The sequence below is a fragment of the Scylla paramamosain genome, chromosome 28 (genome assembly GCF_035594125.1).
Source record: "Scylla paramamosain isolate STU-SP2022 chromosome 28, ASM3559412v1, whole genome shotgun sequence".
NCBI lineage: Eukaryota > Metazoa > Arthropoda > Malacostraca > Decapoda > Portunidae > Scylla > Scylla paramamosain.
In genome coordinates this window covers 2,454,646-2,470,064 of record NC_087178.1, presented here as the reverse complement: position 1 = coordinate 2,470,064, position 15,419 = coordinate 2,454,646, and the positions used below count along the sequence as shown (strand labels likewise).

Genomic DNA, 15,419 nt, shown 5'->3' with positions numbered 1-15,419 from the left:
TGTGTGTGTGTGTGTGTGTGTCATTGATTCTTATTTGTATCTTGTTTTTTACCATACGGAATATACTTGAATTATTTGATGCATTGATAAGAACTACCAGTATTACCTACTGCCATTACTAATTCCATCACCATTAAAACACTAGCATCAACGGAACAGCAGCTCAGATTTACTAAGTGAAAGAATGTTTGAGTGAATGGGTGCTCTCTTGTCTTGCCGGCTGTGTGTGTGTAAAAGAGAGAGAGAGAGAGAGAGAGAGAGAGAGAGAGAGAGAGAGAGAGAGAGAGAGAGAGAGAGAGAGAGAGAGAGAGAGAGAGAGAGAGAGAGAGAGACTGATGATAAAGGGGCAAGTCATGGAAGGAATGAGAGAATGATGGAGATCGAGTGAAGCCAAGAACATGTAGGATCAAATGAACAGAATGAGCTACGGCGACATGAATGAGATGTGCGAGGTGACGGGGAAGAGGAGACGAGTGTAGCAGCGTAGTGGCAACGTGAAGTACATATTCACGAGTTCTGTGTTACGTGTACTGCGGGGAGAACATGAAGACGCACTAAGAGGGTACGGCGGTAGGATGCAATAGAATACATTATCGAAAACTTTCTATGGTGAGTAAACTATAAACGGAGCTGGATATAATGGAAAACTCAGTACGGTCTTTATTACTGCTGGCCTCTATCGGCTTAAAGGGGGAATTGGCCGTGACTGCATACATATTCTGTACTATTTTTGAATGGTATAATCCGTGTTATATGAGGATTATGTAGGAGTGAAGGGCTTATTGTGAGGGTATGGGAGGGGGCGCCGAGTTGAGGTAGAGGGGGAATGGAGAAGGGAAGAATTGGAAATTAGAGTGAGAGAGTAAAGGGGGGAAGCGAGAAAGGGAGGGTAAGTGGGGGAACAATTAAGAAAATAGGAAAGGAGAGAAAAAAGTGAAAAGCAAACAGTCGGGAGGAGGAATTTTAGGGAAAGGAAAAGAGACAAGGAAGAGAAATAGGTTAGGGGAAAAGGAAGAGAAACGGTGTGTCAGCAGGGGCTTTTATGAAGGACAGGTAAAGGTAGGGTTTTAAGTAACAAGGCAGGTCATTTGCCTCACCATTAACCGAATATGTTTAAGAAAAGAGAACAGAAACAAATCATACACAACTGAAACCTTTAATATAAAACTGCATTAACAATTAACAACTACGTACACAATTAGATCTAACCACACATTCTTTGGTAGTACAGCATTGCCAGAACATCTTGTATCAGAAGCCAAACTTACAACTGCTTACATTTGCGGGTTCCAGTTCATTTCCACGAATTCTTCCTCTACCTTAAGATTAGTTTCTGGTACTGGAGGCGTGGAATTATCGTCTATAGCTTCCTCTGTAGCAGCGGCTGTGTTTCTGGTAGAGGGGGCGTGGAATTATCGTCTATAGCTTCCTCTGTGGCAGCGGCTGTGTTTCTGGTAGAGGGGGCGTGGAATGATCGTCTATAGCTTCCTCTGTAGCAGCGGCTGTGTTTCTGGTAGAGGGGGCGTGGAATTATCGTCTATAGCTTCCTCTGTAGCAGCGGCTGTGTTTCTGGTAGAGGGGGCGTGGAATTATCGTCTATAGCTTCCTCTGTAGCAGCGGCTGGCGACTGTGTGGTAAAGTCCGCGGAGGCAGCGATCGTAGTCCGCTCAGTAGCGTCCGTTGTGGGATCTGTCGTGGGTTGTTCAGAGAAGACAGCTAGTGGGGTTGTCACGGGTGTCGTAGTGGTGGGGGTGACAGATGTGGTGTTCTTTGCCTCTTCAGCTTGAGCCCTTCCTTGGTAGGGATTGTTGTAGGGATTGTTGTAAATAGTCTCGGGAGCATAAGGAATGTAGGGATTGTTGTAGGGATTGTTGTAAATAGTCTCGGGAGCATAAGGAATGAACGGAGACTCAGGATTGTAAAGATTAGGTCTATACGGATCAGGTTTGTGCGGATCAGGTATATAGGGGACAAAAGAGTGGGAAAAAGAGACTGTGAAGGATACGTCATTTCCTTCATAAGTGTTGGAGGGAATGCTTTGGTACAGAGGCGGGAAGCTCAACATGGAGAAAGGGGAAGAGTTGGAGTCGCCATACGAGGGTGGTGAAGGAGCATAGACAGAAGAGTCCAAATACGAGGGTGGTGAAGGAACATAGACAGAGGAGTCCACGTAAGAGGGTGGTGAAGGAGCATAGACAGAGTCCAAATACGAGGGTGGTGAAGGAGCATAAGAGTCCACGTAAGAGGGTGGTGAAGGAGCATAGACAGAGGAGTCCACGTAAGAGGGTGGTGAAGGAGCATAAGAGTCCACGTAAGAGGGTGGTGAAGGAGCATAAGAGTCCACGTAAGAGGGTGGTGAAGGAGCATAAGAGTCCACGTAAGAGGGTGGTGAAGGAGCATAAGAGTCCACGTAAGAGGGTGGTGAAGGAGCATAAGAGTCCACGTAAGAGGGTGGTGAAGGAGCATAAGAGTCCACGTAAGAGGGTGGTGAAGGAGCATAAGAGTCCACGTAAGAGGGTGGTGAAGGAGCATAAGAGTCCACGTAAGAGGGTGGTGAAGGAGCATAAGAGTCCACGTAAGAGGGTGGTGAAGGAGCATAAGAGTCCACGTAAGAGGGTGGTGAAGGAGCATAAGAGTCCACGTAAGAGGGTGGTGAAGGAGCATAAGAGTCTACGTAAGAGGGTGGTGAAGGAGCATAAGAGTCTACGTAAGAGGGTGGTGAAGGAGCATAAGTGTCCACGTAAGAGGGTGGTGAAGGAGCATAAGTGTCCACGTAAGGGGATGGAGCATAGGGGGAGTCCACGTAAGGGGGTGGAGCATAGGGGGAGTCCACGTAAGGGGGTGGAGCATAGGGGGAGTCCACGTAAGGGGGTGGAGCATAGGGGGAGTCCACGTAAGGGGGTGGAGCATAGGGGGAGTCCACGTAAGGGGGTGGAGCATAGGGGGAGTCCACGTAAGGGGGTGGAGCATAGGGGGAGTCCACGTAAGGGGGTGGAGCATAGGTAGAGTCCACGTAAGGGGGTGGAGCATAGGTAGAGTCCACGTAAGGGGGTGGAGCATAGGTAGAGTCCACGTAAGGGGGTGGGACATAGGTAGATTCCACGTAAGGGGGTGGAACATAGGTAGATTCCACGTAAGGGGGTGGAACATAGGTAGATTCCACGTAAGGGGGTGGAACATAGGTAGATTCCACGTAAGGGGGTGGAACATAGGTAGATTCCACGTAAGGGGGTGGAACATAGGTAGATTCCACGTAAGGGGGTGGAACATAGGTAGATTCCACGTAAGGGGGTGGAACATAGGTAGATTCCACGTAAGGGGGTGGAACATAGGTAGAGTCATCGTAAGGGGGTGGAACATAGGTAGAGTCCACGTAAGGGGCTGGAGCATAGGTAGAGTCCACGTAAGGGGCTGGAACATAGGTAGAGTCCACGTAAGGGGGTGGAACATAGGTAGAGTCCACGTAAGGGGGTGGAACATAGGTAGAGTCCACGTAAGGGGGTGGAGCATAGGTAGAGTCATCGTAAGGGGCTGGAACATAGGTAGAGTCCACGTAAGGGGGTGGAACATAGGTAGAGTCATCGTAAGGGGGTGGAACATAGGTAGAGTCCACGTAAGGGGTGGAGCATAGGTAGAGTCATCGTAAGGGGGTGGAACATAGGTAGAGTCATCGTAAGGGGGTGGAACATAGGTAGAGTCCACGTAAGGGGGTGGAACATAGGTAGAGTCATCGTAAGAGGGTGGAACATAGGTAGAGTCCACGTAAGGGGGTGGAGCATAGGTAGAGTCCACGTAAGGGGGTGGAACATAGGTAGAGTCCACGTAAGGGGTGGAACATAGGTAGAGTCATCGTAAGAGGGTGGAACATAGGTAGAGTCCACGTAAGGGGGTGGAGCATAGGTAGAGTCCACGTAAGGGGGTGGAGCATAGGATGGAGTCACATAGAAAGTGTCAGTGTAGGAGGGAGCCACGTAGGTAGAGTCGTAGTTAATTGTGTGAGGATCAGCATAGGTATCCGTCTCATAAGGCTTTGGAAATACGTAAGGAGGCGTGGTGTGTGGTATGTACGGAGTGTAGGTAGATGGTGTGGGATAAAAGGTTAAATTTCCAAAGGGGTAAGACTCGTAAGGATCTGTCAACTGGTAAGGTGATGTGGCGTCCGTATTTATGTATTGTGAAGTACCAGTGTGTATGGTGTAGGGTGTAAAAGTGCTGGTGTAATGTGTAGTAAATGTTGAATGTGTAGTGGTGAAGCTCGTCATTGTAGAGAGAATGCACATGTCGGGGTTGGTGGGAGACTGGCTGCCGTCCTGACCTGTGGAGTGAAAAGCCTTTTAAGCACCGTCTGCTCATGTGGAACCGTGGAGATTTCAGCAAGGAAACCCTTATCCATATACTCTGATGCACTGCAGCAATTGACTCCAATATTAATTTCACGTGGAACAACTCTTACCGATGGTTCGTAGCTTATCTTCAACGTGGACTTTCACGAGAGCAACAAGCTTTGCAAGAACATCCTTGACCTGGTTGTGCCTGGCGCCACTTTGGTACAATACACATAGATCTGTGACGCATGTGTCGATGTAGAAGTTCAGGTCAGAGTGTTGATTCAGGACAGCAAGCAACACGCCCTGGCACGCTTGGCGGTACTTCGACTTCTGGGATTCAGGAGCGTAGCACACTGGACCCTGGTAACGAAGACAAGTTCTTCAATTCCACAGACTACTACAGTATCACAAGCTACACATTTTCCAAGGGTCCTCTCTCTCTCTCTCTCTCTCTCTCTCTCTCTCTCTCTCTCTCTCTCTCTCTCTCTCTCTCTCTCTCTCTCTCTCTCTCTCTCTCTCTCTCTCTCTCTCTCTCTCTCTCTCTCTCTCTCTCTCTCTCTCTCTCTCTCTCTCTCTCTCTCTCTCTCTCTCTCTCTCTCTCTCTCTCTCTCTCTCTCTCTCTCTCTCTCTCTCTCTCTCTCTCTCTCTCTCTCTCTCTCTCTCTCTCTCTCTCTCTCTCTCTCTCTCTCTCTCTCCACATGTTAGCTGAACTCTACGTATTGCGTCTCTAAAAAGTACAATTGCGAACAAACTGACGATCAATACTCGCCTTCTTTCCATTGCACACGGCAGTGCTGGAGTAAAGCTGATTGCACTGGTAGTCGGTCTGTTTGTTCGTCTGTTGGGACATTATGGGATCATGATTAGGATACTAAACGTAGATTCCTTAAAGACCGATGAACCCGTGGTTATATACACTATCAAAACAGCTAACTGCTTACTACAATGCATTAATGCACGCTTACCCTCCAGGATATTGGAAAAGGTTCCGGGGCCCATGGTGCAAGCTGGTGCACTTGACCGGTTCGGTCAGTGAAATCATCTTGTACATAAAAATTGTAGTGGCCACAGAGGCCGTGAAGGGAGTGAGCCAGGCTGGGATGTGCCCAAACGTCCACGCGGTTGTAACATAATTGCAAACCCAACATTGAAGAACCCACCATCACAAGACAGTTTCCTCGCCGCCAAGCAAAGACATTGCGATTGCCGTAAGAAGTGCTCACTCTGTGAACACCATGTGTTGGTACATGGAAGGCTTCCCCATTCACAGAAATCTGTTAAAAGATTTACTCGTGAGGAGTTTAACGAGTTTGAGCGAGAAAACAAGGGGAGGTACCCAAGAGTATTTATTTATTTATTTATTTTTTTTCATGAAAAAAATACCACTAAAGTGCACGATACTTACATCGAAGAGATATTCTCTGGTGATGACTAGCAGCTCATTAGGATGGTTTCGGAATGTTATTTGGGAAGGACAGGAGCCGCAACCCCAGCATCTTTCCAAGTCAATAAACACCCCCAAGTCAGGATTGAATGTGGCTCCCTGCTGCGTGAGGGTGTAGTTACAGACTCCATTCCAGTCGTAGTGGTGACTGTCATACGTGACGAAGTGGCTGGCGGAATACATAGAGCACTGCCGGCCTGCAGGGCAATGTTTAATTGTTAGGTATGCCGGAATGTATAGATCGATATAGTACAATGAAAATGTTCCTGTAGTGTATGCGTATATTCAAAGGCTTTACTTACAGCAGGCATTAATGTGACCAGTCGGGACCCACTGCCCTGCCTTGCACTCGAGGGGGAAGCATTGGTTTGTCACATATCCCGGAGGGTAGAGCTGACCGTCTAACCCCAGACAACCTGCAGGAAAGAATTTTTCTTTAACTCTTCACTAATTATTCAGAAAAAAAAATTATCACAAGGCAAAAAAAGTACGTAACGCATTGAAGGTCCTCAAAACTCGACCATCCTATTCTAATGATACTTACATTTGCTATCTCCAGGTTGTCCCACGTGTTTTTCCACTAGCTTGCCTCCTTCGCATACCACTTGAAGGCAACAGTTCGCTACACTCAATGCCACCTCGCCGTCCATCACTATACTGTCGCCGTAACAGCACCATTGCTTCTGGGGATGCTGCCCTAGGGGATGAAGACCAGCGATTCAGATCTAACTTAAAATTCAGATGTGCATTAAAATTCCCATTATCTAGTCAATAAAATTAAAAGTTTTCGATACATCAGAAGCTTTACTTACACCTGGTAGGGCGCGCAGAGGGCACGGCGGCTACTAAAAGTAGAGCCACCAGCCACATACTTGGACCCTCGTAGCTGACACGTCCCTGCACGGAGATAACCACAACCATTGCACACTACCACACCACTTCAACAATATGAAAAGATGTTTAATGCACGATAACTTCCCTGCACGGAGATAACCACAACCATTGCACACTACCACACCACTTCGACAATATGAAAAGATTGTTTAATGCACGATAACTCTTACGCGTCAAATTACTAGTTTTCGGCTCATACGTAGCCAGCAGTAACCACTACTCCGTTATTTTAGCCATAATATTCTTATTACCCAGTAACTGCTTTAACCCAGTAATGAAACCTACCACGTTGCCTCTAAAATCACCATCCCATCAGAAATATGACCAATGTATACTCCTCTCAGGGAACAGCCACCAACAAGCATGCGGGCAATCTTCCATTAAATCGTACATTCACCCATTGCTATTACACAACGCTTCCACTTAGCACTAAAAACTCAATACTAGTCAATATCACATCCCTACTAAACACTCAATAATAGCCAATTTCATCCCTGTAAACCAGAGACTGATTATATCACCCACCACCACTGACTAAAACCTCAATACTAGTCAATATCACATCCTAACTTACTAAACACACAATAATAGCCAATTTCATCCCTGTAAACCAGAGACTGATTATACCACCCACCACCACTGACACTAGCCACTGGAGGGAGTTGTACAAGATCAACTACCACTACTAGGCTCGCTTAAAATCTAATTACCTCCTGCCATCACCGAAACCCACTAACGTCCACGGCCACCTGCAGCAAACACGCACAATAAACACCCACTTCCACTTACTGCAAACACACATACGAGTAGTAGACACCTTCGTTAAGGAATACTCATCCTTGTATCCTTTTAGTCATTCCCTTTTGAACGGATTCTAATAGACCTACTTAACCTTCCTGTAAAAGGAGGCCAGAACTGCACTGCGTAGTCTAGATGAAGTCTGACCAGTGCCAAATATAACTATTACTTCGGGACTTCTACTTTAACACCTAGAAATGAATCCTAATACCCTATTTTCCGTTCCTTGCCTCTATGCATTGCTTTCTTGGAGTTCAGAGCCAACTATAACTCTTTCGTACCCTGAACCTACCAGAACTTCGTTGTTTGTGTACCTACTGTGTGGGTTTCCTTTACCTACGCTAAGTATTTTGCGTTTGTTGGTATTAAACTGCATTTCTCTTCATTCGTTTATCCTGTCCAAATCTCCCTGCAAGGCAATGGCATCCGATTCTGATCTACTTCTATTTTCGTGTCATCCACATATTTAGTAACATACTTCTAATTCCACTACCCAACTCACAGATAATAGATATTAGAGACAATAACGGTCCTAATACTGATCCCTGTGGCACCCCATAAATTACTTGACCCACTGGGATTTAGGAGCAGTTTATTAAAACTGTCGCCTGTCACTTACTCTTATCTAATCTAACACCTTCCCATCTATCCTGTGCGCCCTAACTTTCCTCAGGAGCCTCTGATGTGAAACGCTTTACTACGCTTACTAAAGTCCATATACAGGACGTCATAAGCATCACCATTATCTGCCGCCTAGTAAACCTTACTGTAAAAACTTAAGTCATGCAAGATTCACCCTTCGTCAAGCCATGCTGTGACTGATTTATCAAGTTACGTTTGTCTAAATGCTCCCTAATGTTCTTCGCTATTACCGACTCCATTGTTTAATCTACAATAGAAATTAATGCTGACAGGTCTATAATTATACTTTAAAGTCTTATCTCCTTTCTTAAAGACGAGTACTACATTCGCCTGCCTCCACATAACCGGTACCTCACCTGACAAGTGATTTGCTGAAGACTAAGCTTAGTAATAACCTTTTCGCATTCCGTAAGCACTCTGGAATACATTTAATCTGATCTTTGTGTCGTACTTTTTGATCTGGTCTCGGTCCTTGGTTTTTTTTTTCAGCCTGTCTCCTGTTCCACTATCTCATGTATGGTGATATCTGCCAGCTTCTCATTCTCTTCTGCTCTAAACATCTGGTAATTCGGCATTTCCTGCACGTTTTCCTGGTCGAAGACAGTTAAAAATACTCATTCAAAATTTAATTACACCCCCCCCAGAACTAACTAACTCCCCATCTGCCTTTAATAAACCTATCGTTCCACACACCCTCTACACACCCACGGTCACCTGCAAACACACGCACCCTCTACACACCCACGGTCACCTCCTAACACGCTTACTATACACACCTTAAAGCACACGCAAATACGCATACTTCACACCCACGGACACTTAGAAGCAAACAGACACGAACACCCAATCAGCAGTAACACTCCAGTATTCCCTTTTAAGCCACACACTTACAAACGAAATCTCGCACAACACTAAGAAACACTCACATTAACCACTTGGCTTTTGGCTTTTTCTTCACCACTACAATAGTACAACACAACCACATCCATCCTGCAATAATAACAAACACACAAACAAACTACGAAAAGCACTTCTAACTTCACCTATACAGCCACGTTGAGAATCCCAAGCTCCACTGACACACTGGCCCGCCTCTGCCTTCATCCTCACCTTCCCTGCCCTGGCCTGCTTCAGTGGCTTCGGATTCGGCAGGTGTTAGAAGCGGTATTATTCCTTTGGTTGATGAAGTTGTTAGGTCTCGAAAGACATGTATGCTTAGCTCAAGGTATAATTGATGGTCAGCGCATAGTTAAATTCTCGTTTGGTTGTTCTGCTGTGTGTGTGTGTGTGTGTGTGTGTGTGTGTGTGTGTGTGTGTGTGTGTGTGTGTGAAAAAATAGAGTGTAGGAATGTGCTTTGTGGATAATGAAGGTCTTGAATTTGTAATACAGAGGCAATGTGTTGGTATGGGGTTGGAGAAATGTTGTGACGTGGAAGAAAGTGGCGCGCGAGCATACTTTAGTTTGAAACGATGTGTAGATTTGCTGAGGATGTGATGTTAGGAAATTGCAGTGCGTACGTAAGTGGCGTGATGTGACGGGCAGGGGACAGAATAAGGTGTGGGAGAAGCTTGATCTAGTGTTAAAGGGCATTATATGTATGTGTTGGTAGTCGTCTTGGTCGTCTTCATGAGTAAAAAGTGAATGTGTGTTGAAAATTGTATCATATATTTTTCTTTTTATTTTGTTTAAGATTTGTAATTATTTTCTTCATGGTACACACGTAAGCCGCAATTTCAAGCACACTTGGGACGAGGCAGAAGTTCAGAAGTGGGGGCTTTCTAGACGAAAGCCAGTTGACGGCTTGTTTTGCTGTGGAGTGAATCATGTAATGGTGCTGAATATAACAAACAATCATACGTATGTAACATATGAGGGGCACATCGGTGTAAACTCATTGGATACATACCTGAAGATATGTTCAAGTATTATTAATTTTTCTACACATAGTACAATAAATCACAAAGAGCTATTGGACTTGATAGAAAGTCACACTAAGTTATGAAATTAAAATTCTCTCGAGGCACCGTTTCATATGTGGATTGACTCAAATATTTTGTGTGTGTGTGTGTGTGTGTGTGTGTGTGTGTGTGCGTGTGTGTGTCTAGACGATTCGGCAGCTAAACTACCCTTACAATACTGTGCGATGTCGCGTGTTCGGTGATATTAAGTGTCATTCCTAATCTGTTTAATGTAAATGTTTAGCCACTTACAGTTCAATGAAACGATACATTTACAATAAGCCTATTCATATAAAACAAATGACTGTCTAACAACCAAATCTTGAGCCAAGTCGCTACCAATGAATCATCGCGTGCCCCTCTAGTCATTACCTTGTTCAGCCTCATCAGCGTTAATAACTGCACGTAACCTGCCAACTATGGAATCTACGAGACCACTGCATGATATAATGATACACCACGTGCATGGCGGGAAGAACAAGACGCATGAAAAAATGAAGGAAGAAGGAGGATAGTGCGGTAGGATATAATATGATCAGAACTTAACTTGCTGTGTATAGACGGAGGTGGATGTAATGGAAAACCCAGTACTGTCTTTATTACTGCTGCCATCTACCGGCTGAAAGGGGGAACTCATGTAATAAATGGCCGTGAGTATACGCACATTTTGTTCCTATTTATAAAGAGCACAATCCCGTGTTACGTGAGGATTATGTATGAGTGAAGGGCTTACCGTGAGAGTATGGCGGGGAGGCGCGGAGGTAAGGGAGAGGGAATGGAGGAGAAGGGAAGAAGAAACGAGAGGTGAGAAAGGGAGAAAACTCAGGACATCCAGTGAAGGGAAGGGATGGAATGGAATGAAAGGAAAGGAGAGAGAAAGGTAGGGTAGGAACAGGGTGAGTGGAAAGGAAAAGGAAAGAAGAGGCGAAGGGTGAACTCAAGAATACCCAGTTAAGAGAAGATAGAGAATAGAATGGATTGGAAGGAGGAGGAGGAGGAGGGAAGAAGAGGAGAGGGCAGAGTAGGGGGAGGGATGTTATAAAGGCAGTGAGTGGCAGCAGTGAGAGGAGAGTGGCCGGGGAGGGAGGAGAGGAAAATGGTGAGAGAAGCAGGTGAAAAGGGTTCATGGGGAGAGGGGAAGGTTGGTAGATGAGGGAATGTGAAATGAGGTGACTGAGAGGGTATGGGAGAGCCGAGTGATGGTTGCGAGGGAGAGAAGGGAGGTGATGGAGAGGATATGGGAGAGCTGAGTGATGGTTGCTAGAGAGAGAAGGGAGGTGATATGATGAGGGTATAGGAGAGCCGAGTGATGGTTGCTAGAGAGAGAGAAGGGAGGTGATATGATGAGGGTATGGGAGAGCTGAGTGATGGTTGCGAGGGAGAGAAGGGAGGTGATGAAGAGGATATGGGAGAGCCGAGTGATGGCTGCGAGGGAGAGGAGGGAGGTGAGATGGTGTGATGAGAGGCGCTAAGGAGCATAGGTGTGGGCGCTGCACTTCCCTGATGACGCCGCGGTGTCAGTGCGTCTGTCTCATCTCACTTTGTATATTGTCCGCGGGAAACAGGAAGTAAAGAAAACATTGTATTTTGTCCTTTTTTTTCCGTATTGTTATGACTGCTTCGCTTTACGTGGTATTCTTGGTTATACTATTATGTTTTATCTCTGACAATTAAACTTACTTTTTTTCGATGGACATCCGTTATGATTATGTTACGTAAACTTTTCATCTATAATAGAATGATTTTTGTTATATTCATTTCTTCCCTGGCGTACAGCTGCCGCTAGAAGTCACGACCACTTCACAAAGCGGAGAAGCCACAGCAGGCAGAGAGGTACAGCTGAGGTACTTTCCTTTAGGTGCAGCTGCCGCGGAAAATCATATGGCGTGTCTCCAAATATCTATAAATCAAATGGAGATCAATGTGTGAAATGCGTTGTATTAAGAACCCCACAAAGACCAAGGCGAAGGGCGTGATGCTGTGTAATGTTGCTTTTTTTTTGAGCAATTTTGTACGCTGTCACATCATTCCTTGGCCCAACTGTCCATTACCAAGTTTACAAAAAAAAAAATAAATAAAAAAAAAAAAAAAAAAAAAAAAAAAAAAAAATATATATATATATATATATATATATATATATATATATATATATATATATATATATATATATATATATATATATATATATATATATATATATATATATATATATATATATATATATATATATATATATATATATATATAATTTTAATTTCACATTGGTAATATATATTATGTGTAATTTAATTTACTTGCACATTGTTTTCCTAATAATTTCTTCATTTGATGGGAATGTAATTGCTTAAAAAATACGTTGAAATAGTTTATGAAGCGATAAATTTACTTCTTTATGTATTTTAATGATTGTTTCTTACTTTAAACGCTTACAAAAAGAAAATATATGGTAAGATTATCAATGCGTGTCTTTGCAAGTTTTATTCAGTACATTTATAACTCAAAAAACTCTTTCAGAAATTTCAAATCATGAAGCTGTAAGATCATAATGGTGGTATCTTATACGTGCTTCAGTTATGCATCCCACCCAGTTTGTGAATCACTTCCCCACTGCTTTCCTCAGCGGCGGAACATCCTTCACAACGTTCCTCTTATCGTATGGCGGTGTTTCTTCAGGTTCGTGAAGTTTCCTGTAGGGTGGAGAGGCGCGTCCGTCTCAAGGAGCGGTCAGGAAGGCTGATATCCGATCCACGGGCTAAATTTACTGCCGCCACCCTCATCCGGATATTTAAGGGGCGCCGGAGATTTCAAGCCGTGGCCTGTTCCTGTGCTCTCGCCGCCTGCCGTGCCGTGGCTGCTCCTTTGTCTTGTCTTCTTTCCTTCCCTTCCCTTCCCTTTCTTTCCTTTTCTTTTCTTCTCTTCGTTACTGTGTATTGTGTCTACTTTCTTTTTTTTTTGTCTTGTCCTGCCTTGCCTTGTCTTGTCTTGTTTTTCCTTGTCTTGCCTTGCCTTGTCTTGTCTCGTCTTGTCTTGCTTTGTCTTGCCTTGTCTTACCTTTCCTTGCCTTGCCTTGTCTTGCTTTGCCTTGTCTTGTCTTGTCTTGTCTTGCTATGTCTTGCTTTATCTTACCTTGTCTTGCTTTGTTTCGTCTTGTCCTGCCTTGTCTTGTCTGGTCTTGTCTTGCCTTCCTTTGCCTTCTCCTTTCTTATAATTGTCTTTGTCATCCTCATCCTCTTTCTCCTCTTCCTTTGAATTGTCTTTCTTGTCCTTTTCCTCTTTCTCCTCTTACTTTTTGAAATTGTCTTCCTTGTCATCTTTCTCTTTCTCCTCTTTCTTTTTTTGTAATTCTCTTCCTTGTCGTCTTCCTCTTTTTCCTCTCCCTTCTAACTGTTTTCCTTGTCCTCTTCCTCTTTCTTTTCCTTTTTGTGATTGTCATCCTTTTTTCCTCTTTCTCCTTCTCCTTTCTCCTTCTCCTCTTCCTTGTAACTGTTTTCCTTGTTTTCCTCTTTCTCCTCTTCCTTTTTGTAGTTATTTTCTTTGTCCTCTTTCTTTCTCCTCCTCCTTTTTGTAATTGTCTTCCTTGTTTTCCTTTTTCTCCCTTTTCTTTTTGTAAGTGTCTTCCTCATCCTCTTTTTCTCTTCCTTTTTTGAGATTGTCTTCCTTGTTTCCTCTTTCTCCTCTTCCTTGTAATTGTCTTCTTGTCTTCTTCCTCTTTCTTCTCTTGTTGTCCTTATCATTTTCACCCTCTTGCATCTTCTCTTCCTTACTTATTTCTTCTCGTCCTAATCATCTTTCTTGTTGCATCTATTCTCGTCCTCGTCCTCGTTTTCTTTCTCTTCCTTATTGTAATTGCTCTCGTCCTCGGCCTTGTCCTCGTTCTTCAGTAATTACCGTCTTTTTTGGGTGCTTCCTCAAAAGTACCAGATATTCTCGCCTGTCGTATAAACCACGATTAATTGAGTTACATTGAAATTCTTGCTTGAGAAGAGTGAGGGGGGGTAGCAGAATACTGAGGAAAATGTATGAGTGTAGGAAGAACAGGAGGAGGAGGAGGGCTAGCGGAAGGAAGATAAGGAGGAAGACGAAAAAGAGGAAGAGGAGGAGGAGGAGGAGGAGGTAATGAAAAAAAATACACAGGCAAAGAAAATGGTAAATTGGTAAAAGAGAATCGAGTAGCGTTAACTTTTAATCGGAGAGAGAGAGAGAGAGAGAGAGAGAGAGAGAGAGAGAGAGAGAGAGAGAGAGAGAGAGAGAGAGAGAGAGAGAGAGAGAGAGAGAGAGAGAGAGAGAGGTCAGGCCATACTACACATCACCCTCCCTCCTGCTCTTCCTGTTTCATACACGTAAACTGAAGGCTTTTTAAGGCAACAAGACGTGAGTGGCAGAGTTTACAAAGTTTACGATGCACTTGTTGTTTTCCTCTTTTGCTGTTCCAACTCACACTCCCATTTTTTCCCCTTTTTTATGCGCGTAACTTAATACTGATTTACTGGAGCCGTGAGCCTTTTGTGTTGTGTATCGGTAATTAAATGCGCTGTTACTTTTATTGTTCATTTGTTCAGTAAGCCGTAGGTATTGTGGAAAATATATCTGGCTTTAAAATATCTATCTCTGTTTTTTTTTTTTTTTATTTATGTTAGCTTATCCATTTATCACTTACATTATCTCCAGGTGAATTGAAATACGTGTGGATTATTTGTCGAGTAAATCGCAGCCGTTATTGTAAATATATCTACCTTTGTGTTTGTGTTCGCTTTATTTCTACGTGTTATTTATTACTCCTAAAATAAACGAGGCCAGATACGTTTAGATGTTTACACTAAATTAGCTGAGTCATAGTGTTTGTTGTGTATACGTGTGTTTTTTTTCAGGTTGTGGGTTTAATGACTTATTCCTACAGTGAGTTTATTATTATTATTATTACTAGTAGTAGTAGTAGTAGTAGTAGTAGTAGTAGTAGTGGTAGTAGTAGTAGTAGAATTATTTCATACACATTATTACAGGTATAACTATTTATTTTCTTTGTTTTTCTTTTCAGATTATAGATTAATTTGTTTGTTCTTACTGCAAGTTTATTTTCTTCGTGCACAATTTTAATGGACACGCTACATGTATTTTTCTTAGTTTATTAATAGATTTATTATTACTATTATTATTATTTCTTCACACAGAGTGGCACAGGTAACACTTTCTTTTATTTACTTTTTTTTTTTTGTCATATTATAGATTATTTCGTTTACTCTTACTGTGAGTTTATTTTCTTCGCACACAGTGTTAAAAGAGATGCTATTTATTTTATTCTGTTTTTCAAGGGTTTATAAATTGCATTATTTATTCTCACCGTGCATTTATTTTCC

The 15,419-nt window shown here is 43.4% G+C and overlaps 1 protein-coding gene across 1 annotated transcript; it reads right to left on the bottom strand.

Moving 5' to 3' along the window:
* Positions 1–1,140: 1,140 nt before the first annotated feature.
* On the bottom strand, positions 1,141–9,222 carry LOC135115138 (uncharacterized). The gene is made up of 10 exons (XM_064031638.1): positions 9,150–9,222; positions 6,585–6,669; positions 6,317–6,469; positions 6,075–6,188; positions 5,734–5,969; positions 5,294–5,602; positions 5,098–5,166; positions 4,454–4,688; positions 3,614–4,315; positions 1,141–3,531 (listed from the first exon to the last, which is right to left on the bottom strand). The coding sequence occupies exons 2-10, from the start codon at positions 6,640–6,642 to the stop codon at positions 1,538–1,540; spliced, it is 3,870 nt and encodes a 1,289-aa protein (XP_063887708.1). The 5' UTR covers positions 6,643–6,669; positions 9,150–9,222; the 3' UTR covers positions 1,141–1,537.
* Between the last annotated feature and the right edge of the window lie 6,197 nt (positions 9,223–15,419).